We start from the raw sequence: 24,111 nt of genomic DNA on the forward strand, positions 1-24,111 counted from the left end.
AATAAAACGGCATCCAGAAATATCTCCTGTAATCCTTCCTGTTGAATAAGTCATCCTTCGTCCGCCGTCCTCCGTCCTCCGTGCTCCGTGTTTGCATCAATGCAGAGAGGCCTGGATTCCATGCAGTTTTTTTGGGGGGGCGGGGGGGGGGGGTTGGAGATTTCCCTCCTCCACCACATGTCCCTGCAGCCTAAAGGCAGGGCTTAAGCACCTTTTAATGTTACATAACACAAACACCCAGAACAAGCTGCTGTCCCCTGGTGCCACCACCACCACCACCACCACCACCCCACTATCTGGAGCCCTCGGGGGGATGGGGGGGGGGCTTCCCTTGGATCGCCACAAAGACACGACGAAGCATACGTTTACAGCTCCCACCGTCTGCTGGGGCTCCTCTTATTATTGTGATGGATGGTGTGGGGGGGAAAAGGGGGGAGAGCGATGGCCCCGGCCTCCTCCTCGTCACCTTATCCATGAAGAGCGAGCAGCACGAGCGACGGTGGTGGTAATTGCTCCGTCATTATGATACGCACTTGTGCACAAGCATACACACTCTGACAATATATAAACAGTCCTCTCCGCAGCAGATGGGGTCTTCAGTGTCTTCAGCCTGATGACTCCCTCCCTCCTTCCTCACCATCTTCTCCTCAGCTCTCTCTCTCTCTCTCTCTCTCTCTCGCTCTACACCAACAAGGGAATTCCAGCCTTCCAGGGAAACTTGCCAGCTCTGGACTATGACGTGTGTGTGAATGTGTGTGTGTCTGTGTGTGAATTTGTTTGTTTGTGTGCACGGTATAAAGCATACAGTGCCTGCTGGTTCTCACCGTTCACAGGGCCTGTTTAGAAGAGAGCTCTCTCCATCATTGACAGGAGAACAGATGTGGATGCTGTCGTGATGCCGCGGAGTGAGATCTCCTCACATGTTGTGGACCAGCAGCTGAGTTCCTCTCCTCACACATGGGGAGGTTAAGAGCAGAAGCTGGAAGGAACAAACCTATTATATGAATTATTGTTTGTCTTTTACATCTTGAACAAAGTGCTACAGCGGCTTTTCATCATATTGTGTCATGTGCAGTATTACATAAAAGAGGTTGTAGAAGGCGTCTCCTTTACCAGTTACCGTTTGCGCTCTTTTTCTGCATAATGGAACATGGAACTATAGCTTCCTATAGTGTTGATGTGTTGATGTGTGGATGCACACACTCATGCATGAGTGAGTGTAACGGTGCATTTGGTGTCACCCAGGGATGGATGCACTGAACCTTGTCAAGAAATATTTACAGCACATTCCTCCATGTAAACCCTCACATTTGTGATTTTACATTATCTGTATATTCATCAAACCTATAGAATGTCAGTTGGTCAGTTTATTTGTATTTTTGAAAGGTTTTTCCAGCTTTTACGCTAAGATCCAAGATGATCAGCTCTTTAAAATGTATCCATCCTTTAATCTGAGCAAAGCAAATATCTTCTTTCTATGAACTGCAAACAGATTTAGTTAATTCTGCCAATCTCCTGTAAGACCGTTTATTTTTCTTTATGTGTGTAGACACCTTTTCAATATATTAAGTATGAGGATAGCTAGAATTTTATATTGTAAATTATTTGTATGAAAGTAAGTTTACTATGTTTCTTGTGTTTATGTAAAGATCAATAAAAACTGTGTTTTTCTTTTATGTGTCTGCATGTTGAGCAGAAACAGAAAAAGACAGATTATAGCCTTTAAGTTTATTAGCATCTATGGCACATCTACGGTAGGTTTTGTGTAATCCTACCAACAACAAAACAAACGATGAACGACAAACAGGTTAAATCATAACGTTCTTTGCGGATGTAAGAGTGACAACAACATTTCATCTGGGTTGGTTGGTGTCCAGTAAGTCGGCTGAACTCTGCGTCATAAGAAATGTGTCTAAACCAACATTAAAATGAGAATCTGCATCCCTCTGGGCTCCATACATAGAGTCTTGTTTAATTTTAAGTTATGAAAAGATGATTCACCTCCTGTGTGAATCAGGGCAGTATGGGAGGCACTGTGGTCGTGTTGTGCTGGAATTAAAAGGAGGAAAAGAAGTTCCACCGAGTCCAAACTCAGGTTAAGATGCCAGATAAGGCCTGAGGCTTTATTTCATTACCTTGGCAGACTCACACCTCTTGTCGCTAATTGTAACACAATGGAGGAGGGAATTGGCGCACTATATAAAGTGTGGAAATCGTGTCACTTCTCTTGGTCAGGTCACTGGACACAGACGAAGCCAGTCAAGCTGGAAGGAGTTGCTCCATTTCCCCCCGCTGTTCCTGCGCTCATGCACGTGTGTCAGAGCATTATGCATATTGATAGATTCCCAACAGAAGCTGGAGGATGGGCGTGTGTGTGTTGTTTTTCTTCCACGAGAATAAACAAGAGAAAATTATACACCATGGAAGCGTGCAGCCAGTCTATTAATAGCAGCAGTGCTTTGCTGCTTCAGGGATGCAGTTGCGTTTTTTACAGGTCAGACCGTGATCCACTCTCAAGCCTCTGCGTCCAGATGCAGCACATCTCAGGGGCGCTGGGCTCTCAGAGGGGCCCCGGGCTCTCAGAGGGGCCCCGGGCTCTCAGAGGGGCCTCTTTAATCTGCAAAAGGCCAGGGTGCATCACATCTATAGCAGGAGTGTGTGTGTGTGTGTGTGGGGGGGGTACTGTGGGGCCCCTATCAGATGATGTTCTCCAGATTGGAGAAGCCATCCTTTGATGCTATTACTCCTGAAGGGGGGGGGGGGATCTAAAGTGTGCGGGACTCAAACATGGCATGAAATGCACGACATGAGAGAGCGCGAGTGGGAGCTCCGCGGGAAATCAATAGTGGTCTCCATGAGAATTAATCTGGGATCCACACTACAGCCATGGCAGGCGGCCAGCTGAGCGATGCGCGCGGTTTGAACGGCCCCCGCATCCTGCCCGCTTATCCGGAGGTGTCCCACTGATCACTCGGCTCTCCACTCATCTGGCCTGGCTGTTTTTTTTTTTTTTTTGCTTTCCCTTCTCTCTCTCGCTCACTCTCTCTCTCCATCTCTTCCTCCTCCTCTTCCTCCTCCTCCTCCTCTTCCTCCCCTCCCTCTCCCCACTGAGTTCGATGCGCTCGGCTCTGGGCCCTGCCGCGAGTTCTCGGTGCGGGCGACAGCGCTGCTGAACATGGCGTCGGACGGGATGATTTTAACGAACCACGACCACCAAATCCGGGTCGGAGTCCTGACAGGTAACACGCGAGGAACCCCCCCTCGCGCCCTTTTCTCATATTTCCATGACATTTCCATGCGTTCGTTTTGGATCGTCATACATGTCGGCTGGATTTTGCGCGGCGGCGGCGGCGGCTCCTCGGTCTCTCCCCTGGCTTCTGCAGCCTCTTGCAGGCGGATTTAAAAAGCCTTCCATCGTCCCCCCCACCCACCCAGCACCCCTCCATCTCCATCCCTTTAATGCTACATATCATCCGGTGCTTATGCGGTTGGAAGTCGTCCCCTGCATCGGCTGTGCGTCCTCCGCTGTATAGCCTCGATTCCTTGTCGAGAAAAGGAGAAGAAGAAGCGGCTCAGTTTATGTGCATTGAATAATTAATGTCCCTATCTGCGTGTCAGGGCTGGACATTACAGCTGAGCGTGTGTTGTGTGGAGAGGCTCCGGCGGTAGATTACATTACTGACACCTCAGCTGACCACAGCGGTTTCCTTTCTCTCTGAAGTGTGGCTCACGACAGCAGCTGAAGGTGGATGGTGTTTGGTGCTGGCAGATGATAAGCGCATCCTCGGCCTTTCAGGAGCCAGGGGATGATGTGAGGGAAAGCAGTGTGTTAGTGTGTGTTTGGAGGGGTGGGGGGGGAGAAACATGTATAGATGTCAGATGTGTGTTTGTTGTGTGTGTGTGTGTGAATAGCATTAGTGAGGAGCGAGGGGAGTTTATACATGAGACATGATGAGGAGGAGGAGGAGGAGGAGGAGGATGGAGATGAAGAAGCTCTGGCGGCGGAGCACACGCGTAAAAAAAGCCTCCTGCACACATTCCTCTGAACGCAACGCGATGACGGCGCGTCTCTCACTTGGCCAGGATTGGAAACGGCGGCGGATGGTGTCAGATCTGGTCCCTGCCGGCCTTCATTGTGTGTGTGTGTGTGTGTGTGTGTGTGTGTGTGTGTGTGTGTGTGTGTGTGTGTTACTTTCTCATGTGTGTATCTGTGTGTGTGTGTGTTTGTGTGTGTGTGTGTGTGTGTGTGTGTCAGTGTGTGTGTGTTGCTTTGTCATGTTTCAACCATCGCACACGGAGAATCCAGCGGTTGCCATGATAGGATCTCCTTCCACATTTTTTTCAGGATAATGTGAAAGAAAAGAGTGTGGTGGATTTGGTGGTGGATGCATGTCCAGATCAGGAACACCCCCCCCCCCCCCCCTCCTCCTCCTTCTCTCCTTTCCTTCCTCATCCTCTCTGCCTCCCTCCTCTCCTTCTCTGCTGTCCATCCTGTGTGCGAGGCTGGGTCGATCAATATTTCATGAAAAGCCATGATCTCACACATCACGGTATTCCTCCGTATGTAAAACTGCACACAGGAGGAGGAGGAGGAGGAGGAAGAGGAGGAGGAGGAGGAAGAGGAGGCGGTGGTGGTAGGCGATGTGTAGCGATGGAGGAACGACTGTGTTGGAGACCCCTCTCCCTGAAATCTGCCAGGGAAACCCCCACCACCAGTACCAGTAACAACACCAGCACCCTAACCACCCGTCGTCTCTTTCATGCCTCCTCCTCCTCCTCCTCCTCTTCCTAACTCAGAGAGAGAGAGAAAGAGAGAGAGAGTGAGAGCGCTGTCCGTGGTGCTGAAACCGAGCGTCACTCACAAATCAGTGCGGTACTGACCTTACCACGGTAAATACTGCATCAGATAGAAACACCCAGGCCTGTAGAAGAGGATCGACCCATCTCAAGTCACTTTCTTCACCCCCCCTCCCTCCCCCTCCCCCCCATCACCATTTGTCGAGCCCGCATCACTGTATGATGTGGAATCTTGAGAGTGTGTGAAGGGAAACAGTGAGCAGTCGGTGTCAGAGGGGCGAATAAACATGCTTGTGTGTTGGTTTCTGTTTGTGTAGAATGTTGTTTGCTTAATTTTGTATCGTCGACTGCAGGTCAATGTATTCGCCCCTGCCACATCAGAGGGGTTTAATTTCTGTGGTTGTCACTGAAATCTCCAACTTAATCCCCAGCAAAAATTACAGATTGCCAGAGACAAAGAGGATTATATCTTTTTCTGATATACCTGTGTGTGTTTGGAATGGGGGGGGGGGGGGGGCATTAAGTCGCCATGTAGTACCTGACCTTTAGCCTTTTGACAATCCAATCACGGCAGGATTGCACGTGGCTACACGGACCGCTGAGTGATTCCCTCATTAGGCGGGGAATATTTGTGGGATGATGTATTATGACAGCCAAAGCCCCCCCTGCCGTGCCGCTGCGAGGAAGCACGGCTCCAAACATTCAGGTCGACTGGATCTTCCTCACAACGCCGAGAACCCTGTCGCCACACCTCAGTCTTCTGCATCCACGCTGCTCCTGTCGTTAGTCTGCCGTGTTAACGGGGCGGCCCGTGTGAGCAGAATACTAATGGGGTCTGAAGCGGTGCTCAATCTCCCTTCCTGCCAGGGTCAAAGGTCGCACGTCCACTCCTGCATTCAGTCACTGGGGAGCAGATGAGACCTTGGCTCACCCTGCTCCATCACTTAGCCCCACATCCTTCTAGACAGGTGACAGAGCCCAGGGGACAGCTCTGTTTAGACCCTGGACACAGTGCAAGGGAGGTGAGGTTGCTCTGTCCGAGCGTACGTGTGTCAGATAATGTATGTATTTTGTTGAAACGTGTAAATAAGTGATGGGGTTCATTTGCGAGGAAGAGGAGGGGTAGCTCACTTGAAAGAGGATAATTGGGGTGAACATGGTGTCACTTGTCAAAGATGTCACACTGAAAAATGTGAGCTTTGTCAGGAGTGGATTAAAGCTTCTCACGCTGTGCTCAGCCGATTGTGATGTGTGTTTGTGTAATTATTATTTTTCCCTTCTACCTGTGCGTGAGTGTGTGTTTGTGTGTATTTTGATGCATGAGTGCTCAGTGCCCAGTCTCTAGCTGTCAATGTTTCTCCCTGTTTAGTTTTAATTGTCCTGTGTCTCTCTCCCTGGGTCTGCCTCAGGGTCTGAGACACACACACACACACACACACACACACAAACACACACACACACACACACACACACACACACACACACACACACACTCACTCCAGATACATATGTGTGGCTGCATCACTTGATGCATGTATGGTTGTGAATGCGGAAATACAGACATGAATTTAGGTAATGCTGAAAAGTACCAGGCCAACGTACCTGATATAAAAAGATTTCAGACATATGTATTTACTTTGTTGCAGAGATACTAATTTAACAAGGTGTCATATTTAATACACACAATTTACATTCACTCTTCTGTCATGTGCCTCTATCGAGTAATTCCAGAAATCTGTGTTCGTCTGTCAGTGGAACACGTATCTCTCAAACCGTTCATCTTATCGGCTTCACACTTATATGTTTTTTAAGGGCCCAAAGAAGTGCAGTGTCAGATTTGACCACGTAATACGATCAATATTAATATACTTTGAAAAACGCTCTGTAGCAGTAGCGGCTGGGACTCTTCATTTTACGTGACGTTGTCCATCACGTCAACAGGAGGGTTCACGACAACTGATTCTCCGGTTCTAGGTCCTTCACCGAACTTTGTATGAAGAGCTTGTTGTTCAGCTTCAGGGTTTTCTATCGACCTGGTCCTGCTGCGAAACTTTACTTAATAGTTCCTGCAGGTCACTTCTACAGTTTCAGAAAGGAAGCCACAACCAGCATCACCATAGGTCCTGTGTGTTCACATGAGCTGTTCACAAAGGGCAGTGAACTATAAGATGTATAAAAAGTCTTGTTTTATTTTATTTAGGAAACTCCCTTGTCATGATGACTGTGTAACTGTACACACTAGATTTCTATGTCCATGGCTGAAATGGACAGTCATGTACTATGTGTGTGTGTGTGTGAAATATGTGTGCATGTGTGGCATGTGACTCTGCTCTGCTCTTTGTCTTTGCACACTTATTCAGAGCTCTGGCTGGAAAACACAGCTTAGCAAATCCCCCTAGCCCCAAATATAGCTACTGTGTGCATACCTCCCATGATCATACACTGAGAGAGAGAGAGGCTAGTAGCTACTAGACAGAGAGAGAGAGAGAGAGAGAGAGCCCTGCAAAAGGCAGTCAGTGTCTTTTAATCTGTGTAAAGCCGGTGTGTTGGTGTGGGACCATACGGTCTTATTACACGGCAGCGCTCCATGCATGAGCCACGGATGCTCTTGGATGTTTGACTTGATTCATCCCATTGAAGGCCCCATTCATGCTGGCTGCTAAAGAGTGTGTGGGTTAACTCCGGCCCTTCCTCAAAGAGACGTGGACTCTCCTGCGCCGGGCTTCCAATGAGGACCCCGGTGCATGGAGACCTCCACTCCTGTGACAGACAGCACCCACTTGTCCCTCTTCCCTCTCCGTCTCTCTCCATCCCTCTCTCTGTCTGTCTCGCTCCTCCATTTTTTTTTTAGAGAGAGGCTCAGGGATGTGTGGGCGGCTCTCCAAACTTACATGTCTATCAGGAGGAATGTACAGCAGACAGGCGTCGCAAAACAGCCATGTTTAGATCAGTCTCTCAATCCCGCTGTTAACTAACTCTGTGACTTCCTGCAGAATGGGTGTAAGCTTTTATTTTGGCGTTGGGGAGATCCATTTGTACTGTGGCAGCTTTTCAACGAGACACGTGTTGATAATAACCCATTTTGAAAGGATACATGTTGAACTGTCATTCAAATTCAACTAAAAATGCGTTGTCCTTTGCTGTAGATCGTGTGTGTGTGTGTGGATATTTCCCCTTTGCTCTCGTGCATTGTGTGTGTACGTATTGGTTCGCGAGCATGTGCGCGTGTTTGCTCGTGTGTGTACTTGTCTGGCTGCAGATAGGATAATAACTCTTTAATCTGCTTTTCCACATGATTTAATCTCTGGAGTTTGTCCCAAGCTCACCTTAACAGCTCAGGCGCCAAAGAGGCTCACTAGAGAAACAGGAGTCATGTCAGCGAGCGGCGGCCTCGCGTGCCAGAGCACCTTGACCAGAACTGGAAGGCACAGTCATCTGTCTCCGACGCGGTGTGGGCGTCTGCCAGGTTGTGGGGCAATCTTCTCTCAGCATCTGTGCCTGAATGACTCAATCTACCGTCGACAATACAAGACAAGTGTTTTACAGTTATAGGAAATCTTCAATCACTCAAAAATCATCAGATTGTGACGTTTGGATCTTGCCGGAGATTTTTTTGTGATTCTAGTCTAAGTTGTTGATTTGGATTTCCCCCATTTCCCCAAGCCTGCTTCGTCTGCCTCAGCTTTTTTTGAGGAGGTTACTTTTCCCAGACTCCACTGTACTATTGTTCTGATCATCAGATCTAGCTTCAGGTTTTGTGACATTTGGGTAGCATTACTAAAAGCAGAGCTCGAGTTCCATTCGATAGAAGGTGGATCTCATGCGGCTGTGCAAAGTGCAATATGTCCGATAATCTATATTTATTTATATATCATGGATTCTCTTATTATAGAAAAATGATTAATTGCAAACACAACAACAAAAAACAAAAAAGGCTTTATTGACTGGTTGGAAGCCAGTGAGGGAGGCTGCACCATGACTCCAACCAGTTGGACGTTTTAAATATTTATAAATTCCCCCCAAAAATATCTTAAAATGAGAAAGAAGAGAGAAAATGGAAACAACATGTTTGTCAGAACACGGAGCAGATCAACAAGACTATGACCACATCACAGAGGAAAGGTAAATTGAGGGGAAAAAACAAATATACAAAGGAAACATTTTTGCGTATTGAGTATTTGTACCATCCTGTCTACTTCTTTCCAGTTATCCAAGAGAAAATGTGAATCCACCGTTAAACCACAAGCAGACACAAGATGGACATGAACTGCTTTTTGGACTGTAGCTGTGTCTCAATTCGGGGGGGGCGCATCCTTCTGAGGCTGCAGTTGAAGACTGATTGTGTCACATTGGTGTCCCAATTCAAAGGCTCCTCCAAATGCGACCTACAAACAGGTCCTTCCACCCCCCCCCCCCCCCCCCACCCCCGAGCATCGTAGGCTCCACGTAGATCCCACATCCCATAATCCATTGCGCTTCTGTGACAAACTTTTTTTCAAAGAGGTAATGGCGACTAAAGGCGAGGAGAAAACGGCCAAAATAATTTATTTTAAATTTCAAGTACTCAAGTACTTCAAGTAGTGTTTAACGAGGACTTCATTGTTTAAAGATACGTCTCACACCACTGATTTCACCGGAATGTAAATCGACCCTCTCGTCCCACCTGCATGTTTGGTGGATTCGCACCCAGCTCCCTCCCGGCCACCCGCCCGTCTGCGTCCCTCTTAGCATCGCGACGTCTCGACTCCTCCACGTCTTCCACTCTGCTGACGCTGAGACAGACAAAATGAAACATTCCGCACACACTTGACATCATGGCGGGATAACAAAAAACACAAAATAGACGTTAACATGCGGTTCACTGGAGATGCAAAGATACGTGGTTTGGATGGGAATCAGAGGGCCCGAGGTGCATGTCTACCCACTAGCATGCTTTTATTCCTCTCCTTTCTCCTGCTTTGACCCGACTGTGTGTCTGTCTATGATTGAATCATCTCTGAGCTGCTACTGGGGGGTTTCTCCTGCAACGATATGTGGGCATCTGTTCAACAATATGCTTGTTTGAGAGGGATACGCTCGGAACAGAAGACCCGAGCGGGGGGAGAGGAAAGCACACAAATTGGGCACGCACTTGCGATCACCTCTACACCGAATTTGAGGTATTCTTTTTTTTTATTCGTGCAGAAGATTTTGTTTGTTGCCGGGCTAAAGACAATGAGCAGGAGCCTGGATGGTTTTTAGACTCTAGAAATACCCAAGCTCTTTGTTTGCATGTGGACGGACAAGGATTTGTCGTAGGAATGGGAGGGGCTCATACTGTACCAGGGGCTGAAGCACTGACTGACCGTGCTCTCACTTGTTCTTTCTTTTTCTGTGCAACACACACACACACACACACACACACACACACACACACACACACACACACACACACACGCACACAGCTGTCACAGTGGACAGCAGTAAGGCAGGCAGCCCATATGACCAGAATAGACAATACAGGATCAGCGACACGAACACAGAATGAGAATTAAGTCCTCACTGCAAAGGAATTATTTTCAGCTTCGAGTAGTAGGGACTGGAGAGAGTGTGTGTGTTGGAGCGGGGGGGGGGGATGACTCTCCGACCCTCTGCACACCACACACCCCTCGCTCTCTCCGTGCTTTCATAGCCCACGGAAATAATCCTCCCGTACTGTAAATAGTCTTTAATTGGGGAGCGAGTTAGGACGAGAGGCAGACGGTGTTCGGTGGACGCTGCTGGAGGAGAATCTCCGCCACTCGCCAAGGCTCTTGTCAACTCTCCAGAGAAGAGCTCCATCAGGGCTGCACTGGAAAGCTTTCCCCAGACTGGATTGCGTTGGTGTAGGAGAGTCGGTCGGTTCCCACTCGCTCACGGCTGAAACTGTGCTACAGTCTGTCATTCATTGGAGGTGATAATCACAGAGGGGGCTGGGGGGGGGGGGGGGGGGGGTATCTCTTGAAATATTTGGTAGAAAGCAAAAGAGCAAGGGAGATGCTGCTGATTGTTAGTGTCAGCACTCATGTTGTTTTGACAGAAAAAGCAGGAATTGGACACGAAGAGCTTGAAGCTGTTGTTTTCTATTTTTGAAGCGCTGATAAACAGAACATGGACAAAACATGGAGCTGTTCAGAGAAATGATCATTATTAATCTCGCCGGACGGATTTGCATTTTATTGGGCCGTGCAAAGCCGTCCCCTGTGTAAACTCTTGTGTGTTCACTTGGAGTTTGGTGTTGGAGCTGTTCCACAACAGTTGGAACTTCTACATTGACCTAGAATGGGATTCAAGTAGAGCACATACGTCCGCCAAGGCTCAACAGTGCCCTTATTGAAACTCAATTGATTGTTTTCATCAATGTCTATGAGTTACTTTCTGAGAAATCCCCCAAAAATGACCAGAATGAATCGGGTTCTTCCTCGGGTCATGAGTAGATTTGGCTTAGTCCTAATAACTAGCTTACATCTGTAGAGGAAATCACATCCAATCAAAACCTCCTCAGCAGAGGTAGATGTAATGTTCAACACCCAAATTTAATCAAAATGTTTTATGTTTTTTCACAATTTAGTTTTATTGGCAAATTAACCTTTTTTTATTATGTTAAAGCCTCCGAGACTTTTCGAAGGAGAAAGAAGACATTTCCTGGTTTGTTTTTGTGAGCGCCCCCCCCCCCCCCCCCCCCCCCCCTCTCCTTGGCTCGGGTCACTCCCGTGCGATAACCTGCGCGAGGAGGAGCGAGGCCGCGCTGAGTGATGGCGATGGAGATGGAGATAAAAGATACAGCGGTGGGTTTTAACTGATGAGTCACTCTCGTGGTCCGCTGCCACTGGATCCCGTGTCCTGGCTCGAGGTGTTAATTAGCGCCGGGGGGGGGGGGACGGAGCGAGCGCAGGATGCGGGAGGATGAGCAAGCGGAGGAAAAGAAGAGTGAAAGGGGGGGAGGGGGAGTCACTGATTCATCAGCGGCCTCATGTGCTCGTCTTTATCAGTCCTCATCTAATAGGTGTCCGGAACGTGCAGCTCTCCCATGTTTCCCTCAGAGGAGGAGGTCAGCTCGCCTCCATCTCCAGCATCTTTCCCCGGCTGACTGGGGGCCCAGTGCACAAGGAGCCTCTCACTGGGAGCGTTCGCTGCACTAACAATCCGATCAGCCTCAGCGTCACAGTGTGAGAGTTTTTTGAAAGTGAACACAACCTTGTGTTTAAGCCGATTCATCGCACAAATGCATTAGTCTTCCTCCATTATTTGTGTGGTTACTGTTTCCTGCCACAGCGGGGTGTCACCATTTCCTTGACACGAGGACCTCCCCGGCTGCAGCGTCTCACATCTCATTTTATTATCTGTTGATTTATTTAGCCGGGGGACGGTGCACATTAGTAAACGTTGCTGTGAATGCGCCGGGGCTGTGGCCAAGCGGGCGATTCTTCATCTGCAGTCCCTGGACAGATGTTCCAAAGTCATCCCAAAATAGAAAAAAGTATCAAATTAAAGTTGCGGAGTTATTCATAATTTCTAATGCATGCAGAAGAAGAATAAAAAAGAAAAGAGAATAGTCATGTTCATTGAAATATCATTCAGGACGAATTTCTATTACCTTGATGGGGGGCTATTTAAAACAGGCGACACAGTGACTCATAATAGAAGTAGAAGCAAAAACGAGGGAAGAGGAATTTGGACTAAAGTCGACATTGTACTGGTCTGTAGACACGGAACTGAAACATACAAATCAGAATAAAACATCTATAGTTTTCAAAAACATATATTTCATAGTGAAAACACTATTCAATATATACCTAAAGGTGCATAAAGGCATAAATGGCGACAGGTGACACCAAAGAGGAAGGTCAGGACAGGCACACTGACACTGAGATTAAAGTTCTAACCCGACGGCCTCTTCTACTCTTGATTCTAAAGAACCTTAGATTGGGCGACACGTGTCTCCGGCCTCATGACGAAGCCGGTTTCAAACTACAGACTGTGTGGACGCATCAGTCTCAGTGCGCTGACATCCTGACAGTAAACATCTTGCTTATTGCCGGTCCATGTGTTTCGTTGCTGTCTGAGCTGCCAACCACCTGTTTGATTCACACGTGTTGCCTCCTCAGATCCACACACACGCTTCACTGTGGCTCAAATCACTCTGATACTCTTTTAACATGTACTATTCTCAATGAGGATTCGTCCTTTCATTTAGAATAAATGATAAATAAGATATTAAAGCTCTGTGTGCTCCACAGCAACAGGTTCCTCTCCGCTCTTTGACCATCGTCTGATAAGAGGGGAGAACTGAGGCTGCTCAGATCTTCTGTGTAGAGCAGGAGCTGTTAAATCTGCTTCACTGCAAGCAGAGACGGGGAACCTCATTTTTTTTTTGGCCACATCACTCCGGTTTTCAGTGTTTCGACATTTTGCTGTCGTTTGGCAAACAGAGGAAACGGAGCGGGGTGCAGTGAGGAGGGTCGAGGTGGAATACAAGAGACGGTGCAAGGCAAAGTTGAGACAATGAAAAGCGTCGCACAGCAAGTGTTAGAGGAGACATATGCTGTTCACATTCAGGTTTATGAATTTCATATGTGTTATAACTTAAAAATAATGACATATTCGCCCCCCTGATCCAGATCTGCACCAAAATCTGATGAGTTCTTCCCTGACCCATACCAATCAACAATCAAGTGGACAGGGGTGAAAACTATATTACGGGAGAGGAAAGAGAAAAACTGAAAATGTCCCTTGAACATGTTTCTTCCCAAAAGGCGTACAAAACTCACACATGCATATAAAGCCCATTAGAGAAGCCTGAGGTCATCCTAACAAAGATGAGCGTCTGTATCAAGAAGGTGGAGAAAGGTGTAGCGCTGTGTGTCTTCTGGCTGTAACCATTTGGCAACCACTCCTTTGGCTCCATCTTGACACGATGCCAGAGTGTCCATTGACTCGTCACTCGCTCAGACCTCCCCTCCCTCCGTTACTCCCTCCTTTCCCGAGGCCACGGGGGGGCGGCCATGTTGAGGTGCGGCACCCTGATCGATATCGCGTTTGTAACTTGCGCTTCTGGGAAACCTCCATCGTCTGAACGGAGGAGAAATGTTTCTATTCTTAAGCCCACGGACGCAAAGGTGACGTGAAGTCAACGCTGGTTTGATCATTCCCGAACAAAAAAGGATTTCCCCTGTGGTGAGAACAGTTGCTCTGGACTCTGATGCCATTCATTCTTATGAGTCATTGGCCTGCTCTCAATCTAATATTCATACTTTCATCACTAATTGATTCTTTGGCGATGGAAACTCAAATCCGGTTCCGGTGTTACAAGTCTTTGGACTTCAGATATGCAGAAAATGCCTTTTCTCTCTTTTCTGCTAATGGATCACGTTTTATCTGGAAACATCCCCCTTTTCTCGCTCTCTATTTCCGTCCCCTCACCTCCTCTCCTTCTCTTCCTCGGCCCACCTTTCTCATTTGTTTACCTCCGCTGTCCGTCTGCACTCAACTTTACTCCATCTCCCCCGGTAAGCTGAGGCAGAGAGCGGTGTGAGGGGAGCATGTATGTGTGAATAATGGAGGAGGCCAGCTTCTCCCTAACGAGGTGTGTTTGATGTCCGACCTCAGCCCAGTGTGTGTGTGTGTAGCGTGTGTGTGTGTGTGTGTGTGTGTGTGTCCCCACGTGTTCTCCCATATTCTCCTCCTCCATTATTCAGCGTCATGCCTTTCCTGTCTACCACAAAATCCTTTCAGATCATAGCACCTGGGAATCAAATGTTAATAGACACCCGCCCACACATTTCACACCACACACACACACACACACACACACACACACACACACACACACGCTCAGAGCCACATATACTTCACACACGTGCACACAGACCCGTTTGACTGACATGAGTTGGCTTGGCTCGACAGTTTTGTTGCCCTCCTGCATCATTTATGCTCTTACAGCCGTGACTGCTGGTTTTCCAATCTCAGAACATGACTGTTTACATTTGAAAGAGTGACTCAGGGAGATTCTCACTTCGTTACCTCGGTTCTGCTCCGTTGTCCCACCTGTTCTGTCTTTTTTGTTGTTGTTCTATCTTTTCTCATTTGGCAGCAGATTTATGGAGAGTCTCAATACTCATGAACCACTTGGGAATTCCACATGAATGCGTGGAGAAGCCAGACGTCCAAGTTGGCTGCCAGCACCTAAATGCAACATGCGTATACGGAGGGAAACACTAGAAGAGTCTCAGTAACTGGAGCTGGGACAATGAGCCAATGGGCAGAAAATCCGTCAGCTTGCCTTTTTTATTTTTTAAACGTCCATTTAAGTTGTGAATCTGCTGTTGTTTGATCGTAACCTGAATATATTTTAGATTCGTCCTCAGAAAAAAGAAATTTGAAGATCTCACCTAAGTTTCCTGGGAAATGCAGATTGATTTTATGAAAACTAAAAAATTTAAATAAGTAGATGTTGGGTAGTTACATGTATTACCTCCATTGAGGAGGTTCTATTATCCTTTACTGAAGGGAAGGACGCAACATGGAAAGGATGGTGGAGAGGCGGTGGTCTAGTGGCAGAAACTTGGACTATGGGCAGAGAAGGTCTCTGGTTCATCTCTGGTTCGACTCCACGGAGAGACAACAAAAGACGAACCTGGATTGATCTGTCCAAAAATCCAAGAATCTCCCTACCTTGTCTAGTGCCCCTGAGCAAGGCACCTTACTCCCCCAACATCTGCTCCCCGAGCGCCGTACATGGCTGCTTACTGCTCTGTATGTCCTGCACCAGATGGGTCAAAAGCAGAGATTAAATTTCCCTACCTGCATGAGTGTGCCTTTGCATGACTGTGCATGTGTTTGGGACGAATAAATGCATCTTATCTTATTCAGTTTTTCTTAGCACTTTCTAAACATTGTAAGATTCCACTAGATCTAGGGGATTTAAATGTGGTTTCATAGGGGTGTGTTGTTTCAGCCACTGTGTAGCTGAGACAATGTGGATCCATTAGAGAATCAACAGGTTTATATCTCCAATAGTTTTAGAAAATTGTCCAAATGTAGGTGTGAGCTCTCTGATGAGAGTCATTCTTGTTCAATAGTCGAAAATAGAGAGATGACTTAAAAACGAGGGGATAGAAAAGTAGAATAACAGGAAACAAAGATCCTCGACCAGACACAAACTAGGGATGCTCCTTATATTTGACAGTTAAAACTCCATGGAGTCACTCCTTCGTAACAAAGACTGATAACAACAACCAAGAAAATAATGAACAGAATAACGTTGAAAAGACTTCCTTGCTGCAGCCTACGTGTTTGTGATCGCCATTATTTATTTACACATCACAGTAATTTGCACATTCTTGCCAGTCGTAATTGGACTTGTTTCTTTCCATACACCTTCGCCTCATCAGAAGTCACAGGTTTAATTTCCTATACACAGTCAAACTAATGCCTGAAAAAGTCCTCCGGGGGAGTGGGGGGGCTTCACTGCAGGTTCCCCCTGCACTGATATGCACATGTATGTGTGTCCTCAGTGGGATAAGTGATGAGATGTGTGAAATATGGCAAGTGGAGCACTCTATTAGACAGCACCCCCACCCCGCTCCTCCTCCTCCCTCGCCCCCAGGCCTCCCCGTCGCCACACAGAGAGAGAGAGACCGAAGCTGTGTGTGCTGATGTGGTGGTGGGACTGAGGCGGTTGGGTTTTAAACAGAGGAGCACGAGCCAAGCATCCTCCAGGAAGCAGGAACTCCACCCGTCATCAACCTCAGCTATAACATTAGCATTGAGAAGAAGGAACCGCTACTCTGTGTGTGTGTGTGTGTGTGTGTGTCTGTGTGTGTCTGTGTGTGTGTGTACATGCGTGTGCTCTGACAGTGGGAAGCTGCAATGTAATTGCTGGCACTGTCCAGAGGATTGAATGTAATGAAGGTAGCTGCTTACAGGCTGCTTCATTAGTACGGCCGGGCCCCGGGCACTCCCCGTGTGTGTGTGTGTGTGAGTGTGTTAGCCGTGTTAGTGTGTGTGTGTGTGTGTTTGTGTGTGTGTGTGTGTGTGTGGGCAAGTCAAATTCGGCATCCTGGGAAATAAGGGGAGTCGAATGGGTAGCGCACACACAAACACACCCACACACTTACACATATGTATTACCACCCACTCACACATTAACAAACATATCAAAGAAGTCCAGGCAGCATTGATTGTAACTTTGATCCATAGGAGTTCATTTCCTCTTTAGGTTTGTGTTTGTGAACGCTCTTCAAAACATAGTCCTGAGGTGTAACTTCCTACAACAAACCTTTTTTCACCTTTAATCAACTTTTGAGGAGGTCATGCAGGGTGCATTAAGACCTAAGGGGACATGGGATGTAGCTATTACAGTTAGTTTCATTGCTCGGTGGATTATTTCTCAAAATTAATTGTCTTTTATAATGTAACACAACCACAATCAAGGTTATTTTAGGGTTAGGGTTAGGGTAAGTCATCAGCTGTTTGGCTACCAGCTGACCCGCAACATCCAATCGTATCAATGCAGCCGTTACAACCAGACACTCAGTGTGCGTTAAGATGCCGCAAAAACCATATCAGTGTAACCGTGATCTAAATGGATAATGTCTTGACACTCAGTCAGTCAACTCCTTTAACAACAAGTGTTTAGATTATATCCTCTTGTTTGTTTGTTTTACTGATGAGGTGTCTTTATTGACCTTCAGCCGGAGCCAGTAGCAGGAACTTCCTTTCACTGTAGAGACACCTTGAAACTCAATGCTGCTGGTGCACCGCTGCATAGTTTCGGGTGCTGCTGGAGTTCCGCTTTGCTTTGTTCCACCAATTTCACGACCATTGTCGGCACAATGCGTTAAAGCCTCGGCTGCTGATCGGGCTTTTGTTTTTGCCTTTTTCAGAAGCGTGGCTGCTGTGAAATGGGATTTGTGCGCAGAGAGCTGGTCACGGGGAGGTCAGCCGGTAGACAAGACGAAGCAGAGGCTGCCTGGTTTCGTGGGGACCCTGCGGAGATGAAGTTTAGATTAACTTTCCACTTAGTGAACAATGTGTCGTTTACAATAAGGCCACGTCTCCTGCTCCAGAAATCGTCCTGACAGCTGCACCTCTTCAAACGAGCCCGTCTCAATCCAGGGGTCGGGGGTGTGCATTTGACTTGCCCATCAAACGATTCCCCGGGTCAGCACGAATGTGGCTCTTAGGTTGGATCAGAGGACCTGGCATTGATTCCGAATGGCCAGCTGCCAGGCTCACCTTGACCCGTAAATCTGAGTGAAGTCACACCGTAAACCTTGACCTCAGTCCATCACCCTGCCACCGATCCTCCCTCCCGTCCTTCCCTCCAGTGAGAGATCACAGAGGAGTAGGGAGAACATTAAGCTTCCTCTATATGAGGACCAATCAATACCTGATCTGATTAGGCCTGTGCACATATGTTTCACTACAAACCCTAAAAGCCCACAGATAACGAGCCCCCTGCCAATGTTGGCCAATAGCTATCCATTGCAGAGCTTTTTTCATAGTCAGTGAAGGGAAATGAATGAGCTGAGGCTTTTTCTTCAATGCAGATTCACTTAGCTTTTGCAAGGATGCAGAAACTAAGCTGTGGTCGTACTGGTGCAGCCAAGCTGTGGTCGCACTGGTGCAGCCCCGGGTTTCCCTGCATCAGCAGCTTGGAAGGATGAAAGAGGAGGAGGAGGAGGAGGAGGAGGAGGAGGAGGAGGAGGAGAGAGGAAGGGATGTGGAGGAAGGAGGGGAGAGGAGGGAAGCTTCTAACGGGAGGTATCAGAAAGATGCAGCTATATTGATGCCAGTGTAAGCACATTTCTATTGAAATCAATAGAGCTGCTCTCCAGCTCATTTTGGCTTCTAACGAGACCTGGCTCACTAATGGAGCAGCCGGAGATAACACACACAGAAACACAGCTAAATTGGGTAGAAGGGAAAAGAATATGCCAGGCAGGTGTGAATTAATGTTTATATGTTCTATTGCACTCTGTAATGATATCAACCATCTTCAGAACTGCATAGAAGAGTCAAAATTACACCAAAAAAAGTATTTTCCTTTATCTTTAATGGTTTGTAGTCACATTGACACATTTGGATTTACTTCCTCAGGTGTTTTCAAATCTGTCTCTCAGATTTCCACCTACACTGCATGTCACCTGCTATGTGATGATCCGAATGGTTTGTGTTTTTTCATCCATGTGTTTTACAGTAAACCACACTGGCTGCACATGCACCGCTAAACCAGTCTCATGCGCTCATGCTCGGAAAAAAACATATTTAGTCAGTGTGCACGTGTGTGTAAACAGCTGCTGGAAATGCCACGGAGAGCTGGCTCGCCGTGGGCCCTCTGCCATCCAAATGTCACGCTACACAGGGGGGGGGGAAGCTGCGATACCTCATCCACCCGCCGCCACACATCGGCCCCAAACCTCCACGTACGCCACGCACCCCCCCCCCGAATGGCTATATGATAATGCCAGGCTCAGCCACAGACACATTCATCACACCCGTTGTCATTAGAAACAAGCCTCATTATACTCGGAGCCTGTGATTTATGATTAATATTCGCATGGGGGGTGTGGCGGATCGTCAAGCCTCTCCAATCCATTGATTTCATTGAACAAGAAAAACAGAGAAGGGGGCTGAGGATGAGAGGAGGGGGAGTTGAGTGGGTGATGTTGTGTGTGTGTGTGTGTGTGTGTGTGTGGTGGGGTGGGGGGGGAGGGGGCTGGTGTTGTAGCTGCGGGGACGTTCCGGTCATGGCGTGGGAAATGAGATAGTGAGTAGAGGAGTAAAGTAGAGAGACGGGCGCAGGGTGCAATATTCAAGGTCCCTGTACTCCCCCGGTTCTGTAGATTGTCTCTGGAAGTTCTCTCCGTGGCTTCATTAGTAAGTGTCTCTTCAATATTTATGGCGGCGTTAATAAAACATCAATACGCGAGGCCTTTGTGGAGAGCTGCAGGCTGTACGGGTGCTGCAGTCTCAGGCTTCTCCACTGATATGTGGATGATAAAGAGAGGTCCAGGTGAGCGCTATGCAGAGTGACTGAGAGAATAAGAAAGGGAGAGGGTGGATAGTTTGGGGGATTTTGGAGGAGAAGATGAGGCTGTAGCTGGAGCAGGAATACAATATTAGCTGTTTCGGTGACTGCTGTGTTGATTGTGGGTGGATCTGTTTGTCGATGGCGGTGTCTACCCGTGTATCCTTGGCTGTTCCCCTTCCAGGCTGCTGACTACTGTAAGTGTACGCTGCTGTCGGAGTTCAGCCTCTCATGTTTAATTTATTCCAGTGGAAAGTGACGGTGAGAGAGGGGGCCTCTGGAGCTCCAGAGAACACTCCGGGTCAGCACAATCCTCTCTCCCGCTTTCCACGACTTACGGCACATGTGGGACTCCGACTAAGAATCAATTTACTTATAAACTACTTTTTCAATTAATCACTCGTGTCAAAACCAGCGCCCAGAGCCCAAGGTGATGCCTTGAATTTCTTGTTTTGAGCAATCAGCGGGCCGAGGCCTAAAGATATTCCATTTATAAATGTATAAAAATGGAGAAAAGCATCGCTCCAAACTGCTCCGGCAGCTGCTCAGTACCCAAAAGACTAGATTATGGTCATTATGGGCCGTTTCCGGATGCAAATGTGCGTAACTGTGTGTGTGTGTGTGTGTCTGTGTGTGTGTGTATGTGTGTGTGTGTGTGTGTGTGTGTGTGTGTGTGTGTGTGAGAACTGGGTGTTCCTAAAACAGAGCATATACGCTCAGTGCACCTTCAAAAGAAATGGTGGTGTGTGCACTTTTGCTTTATTTAAACTTTTTTTAAATGATTGTCGTTTGAGTCCCACAAACAAATTATGGGTCCAGAGGTAAATGAAATGTGTTATTTGTTTAGAGCAATTTCAACAACACCATGACACCTTTTCCCAATATTTGCATAACAATAAAGAAGCATAAAACATAAGCATAAGCACGTTAATCATGAAAACGTCTGCGGTGTGAAAAGTGATGTGAAGCTCCAGTGAGCGATGGACAAACAGTTTGAAGGTGACAAAAGTGCAACATTTGACCATTTCATATTTAAAAGCTGTCAAGCTGATTGTAAAATTCGGATATTTGGTTTACAAGGAATACTTTTCAGACTAAGGAGCAGGACGGGCTCCACTCAGCTGAACTCCTGTTTCCTCTTCCTCTTCCTCTTCCTCTCTCCTCCTCTCATCAGCCCCCCATGTATAATATTTATTCCCTCGCACAGCCACCCCCCCATCCCCCCCAGTCATTTCCCCATCTTCCCATTTTACCTCACCACTCTCCATCCTCTCCTCCCCTCTTTTCTCTGCCCTCCCTCTTTGCTTTCAGAGTATTCCCACTGTGCTCCCCTCTCTCCTCCCCTCTCTGCCTCCTCCCCTCCTCTCATCCAGTGTGAATTGCTCTCTTACTCCTGTAAGGGTTAGGCTCCAGCTCGCCCTCCCTCAACTCCACACGTCCGTCCTACCACCTCTCCTCCTTCACTCGGCCTGGGATGGGGATGGCTCTCCTCTCCAGGGAGGGGGCAGAGATGGAGGAGCCAGGGCCAGGGATGGGCCCTGCCTGCCTGGGACACAGCTGTGAAGAACAGAGCGGCCTCTCCTCCTCTGTCTTTCTTTCTCTGCACATCTGGTGCGTGGGGGGACTGGGCCATGATGTGCTCTGTTGTTTTGTCCTTGGCTAAGCGTGGTCGCCGGATTTTGGCCTGGCTACGCTGGAGTAGGTTTGGATTTGAGATGTGGATCGGCCCACTGCTGTACCCACACGGATGAGCCGGGCTCCACTGGTGTATTAAGCAATGGTTATTAAGCCGATAGACTAATTATTAGCTGCAGTATATGCGTGGGCCAGGTGCTATTTTCAATTCTAGTTTGGGCCGTTCCCTCAGTAGCGTTCTTCAGCCGCTGCCTCAGCTCTATAGCAGGTGGAGTGTCGCACTCGTTGCATTATGTAACTTCACCCCAATTTAGATCTGACTTCAAATAAATGAAAATCAAGCCGCTGGTTGGCTCCTTCCCCCGTTGGATATAAATAGCATTTTCAAATCTTATCTAGAGAAGTGTTGTAGAGGGGAGATGCTTTGAAACGCAGCCCGACGATTAGGATCCCATTGTTCCGCTCCACACCCCCTCCATTCTCCCGGCTGCTTACAGTAAGCCTGAGGATCTGTGTGTGTGTGCGTGTGTGTGTGTGTGTGTGTGTGTGTGTGTGTGTGTGTGTGCACCCGAGCGTGGAGCTCTGCACATGTGTACGCATTCATCAGCAACACAGTGTGATTGAGATAGTGGCTAATGGTAAAATAGCATGAGCATGGTGTTGTGGGCCGAGTTTGTGAGTGGCTGGTGTGTGTGTGTGTGTGTGTGTGTGTGTGTGTGTGTGTGTGTGTGTGTGTGTGTGTGTGTTTGATGATGGATGCTGTGCTTCTGTTGCTTACCCCACTGCTCCTCTCGGAATTAACAAGGTTGCTAAGATACACTGGGTTTATATTAGATTAGGTTATCTTCAGTTATTTCTGTGACTATATTTTGCCCTCCTCTGTGAAGCCTTTATTAATTTGGAAATTTACCCCTGAAAGAAGATTCTGATCTTCTCCCCTCTCTTTTCGGGGATGTAGCAACTGGAAGCCCTCTAGTCAGATGTCTACCCCACCCCATTACAATCTGGAGGCGTATCCATACCTCTATTCATCATTAAGCCCATTTAATCCAAGGCCCGGGGCCCAGTGTTTCCATTAAACACAGAAACAAGCCAGTGAGATAGAAAGACAGGAGGCAGTGATATCACATCTGCTGAGGCTTATTGGTGTGCGGAGATGTTGTCCCTCCCACCAGCAGATGTCATCCCAATCCAGGGTTTGACCTCCATAGTAGCTTCTCCAGGGCTGCGGGGCCATTGGCACTGCTGCTAGCAGATAAAGAACAGGAGGCAGTAAAGATGCCAAGTGGACTGCTCCGACGAGCGGGGCTCTGCTGTCCCTCCACTGGTGGATTAGCAAATCATCCATCGCATGTATATGTACGGATACATATTGTGCAAAATGCATTGAGCATTCCAGTTGCGCGACAACACTGACTCGCCATAAAATATCCAAAACATGGATTGACTTCTGCATTTTCCCTCACAGTATTGGGCCGTGAGGACGTGTGAGCGGTGTCATAATTGGGCTGGAAGCAGAATTTGTCACAAGGAAACTGGAGGAAGTAGCAGTCGTTTTTTCACCGCGATAATAAGTTGTGTCTATTTACTGATCCGTGGTAAGGTGTTGTCCAAGGTTGTGTGTTTATGTGTGTGTGTGTGTATACGGTAGGTGTGTTTATATTCCTGGAATGTCTGCATGATACTATCTGTGTTTGTTGTGGAACACTTTTTCTGTATGTATGTGTATGTGTGTGTGTGTGTGTGTGTGTGTGTTTGTGTGTGTGTGTTTGTGAACCAGCTATAAGGGAAAACCCGATTAGTGTGGGATCCCAGGGCAATAATGAGCGCTGACTGCTTTATGTCCTGGAGATGATTGGGTGGAACATGGTAGCAGTTTCTGAATTTCCTCTGCTGCTGGCTGACAGACTGACGGCACCTTACCCGCTAGCTAGCTAAGCTAATGTATTGCAGACGGGCAGCTGTAGCCTGCAGGCTAACTCTGGGTACCTATAGAAGAAGTGGACGGATAGAAGTTAAACTTTTTCACACGTACACACCAAGCGTTTGACAACCTTGCTCTCTGTTTTACTGATTGACTGGTTTTTTGTCCCATTTTCATTTCACTACAGACACATCTGTCCTGCTTGTTAAATGGACTGTTATTTATTTATAGTGTATAGTTATAATAGCAAGGGTTTATTCTCTTTTAGCTCTGTTTTTGGTCTCCTCCTGAATGCTGCACTTTGTACACAAGCTAGTTGCTAGCTCCGTGTGGCTGCTGTGTTGGTGAGCCGGTACATCAAGTTGGCTTTTAGAGCTTTTTCATTTAAAATAGCCGCCTGCTGTGGATTAAAGAGCCAACCAAGAAAAGTCGTATTACGCAGACAATGGCCTGTTTTGACACGGTATCACCTCCAGGAGAGACAAGTCAGGAAGCTTCAAAACCCTGCATTTCTTTTTATTGCTCTGTATCGACATTTCTTTCCTCCCTGATCAGTTCCCTGCTCTTCGGTCTCTTGATGTCTTCCCCTGTGTCCTGATCTCCCCCCCCCCCCCCCCCCCCCCCTGCTCTGCCACGGCTCAGCGATTAACCCTTTAAGAGCTCACGTGCGAGCATCGGGTTTGTGTTGAGGACGCGTATCTCG

The 24,111-nt window shown here is 47.6% G+C and overlaps 1 protein-coding gene across 3 annotated transcripts in view; it reads left to right on the forward strand.

The window, feature by feature from the left end:
* The first annotated feature begins 3,151 nt into the window (after positions 1–3,151).
* gphnb (gephyrin b) overlaps positions 3,152–24,111 on the forward strand; it is a 75,485-nt gene continuing 54,525 nt past the window's right edge. For all 3 annotated transcript variants that reach the window (XM_053445039.1, XM_053445040.1, XM_053445041.1), the window contains exon 1: positions 3,152–3,239. In XM_053445039.1, coding sequence (XP_053301014.1) covers positions 3,176–3,239 — 64 coding nt within the window. In that variant the 5' untranslated portion in view covers positions 3,152–3,175. The remainder of the gene's footprint in view (positions 3,240–24,111) is intronic.

The sequence above is a fragment of the Pleuronectes platessa genome, chromosome 17 (assembly GCF_947347685.1).
Source record: "Pleuronectes platessa chromosome 17, fPlePla1.1, whole genome shotgun sequence".
Lineage (NCBI taxonomy): Eukaryota > Metazoa > Chordata > Actinopteri > Pleuronectiformes > Pleuronectidae > Pleuronectes > Pleuronectes platessa.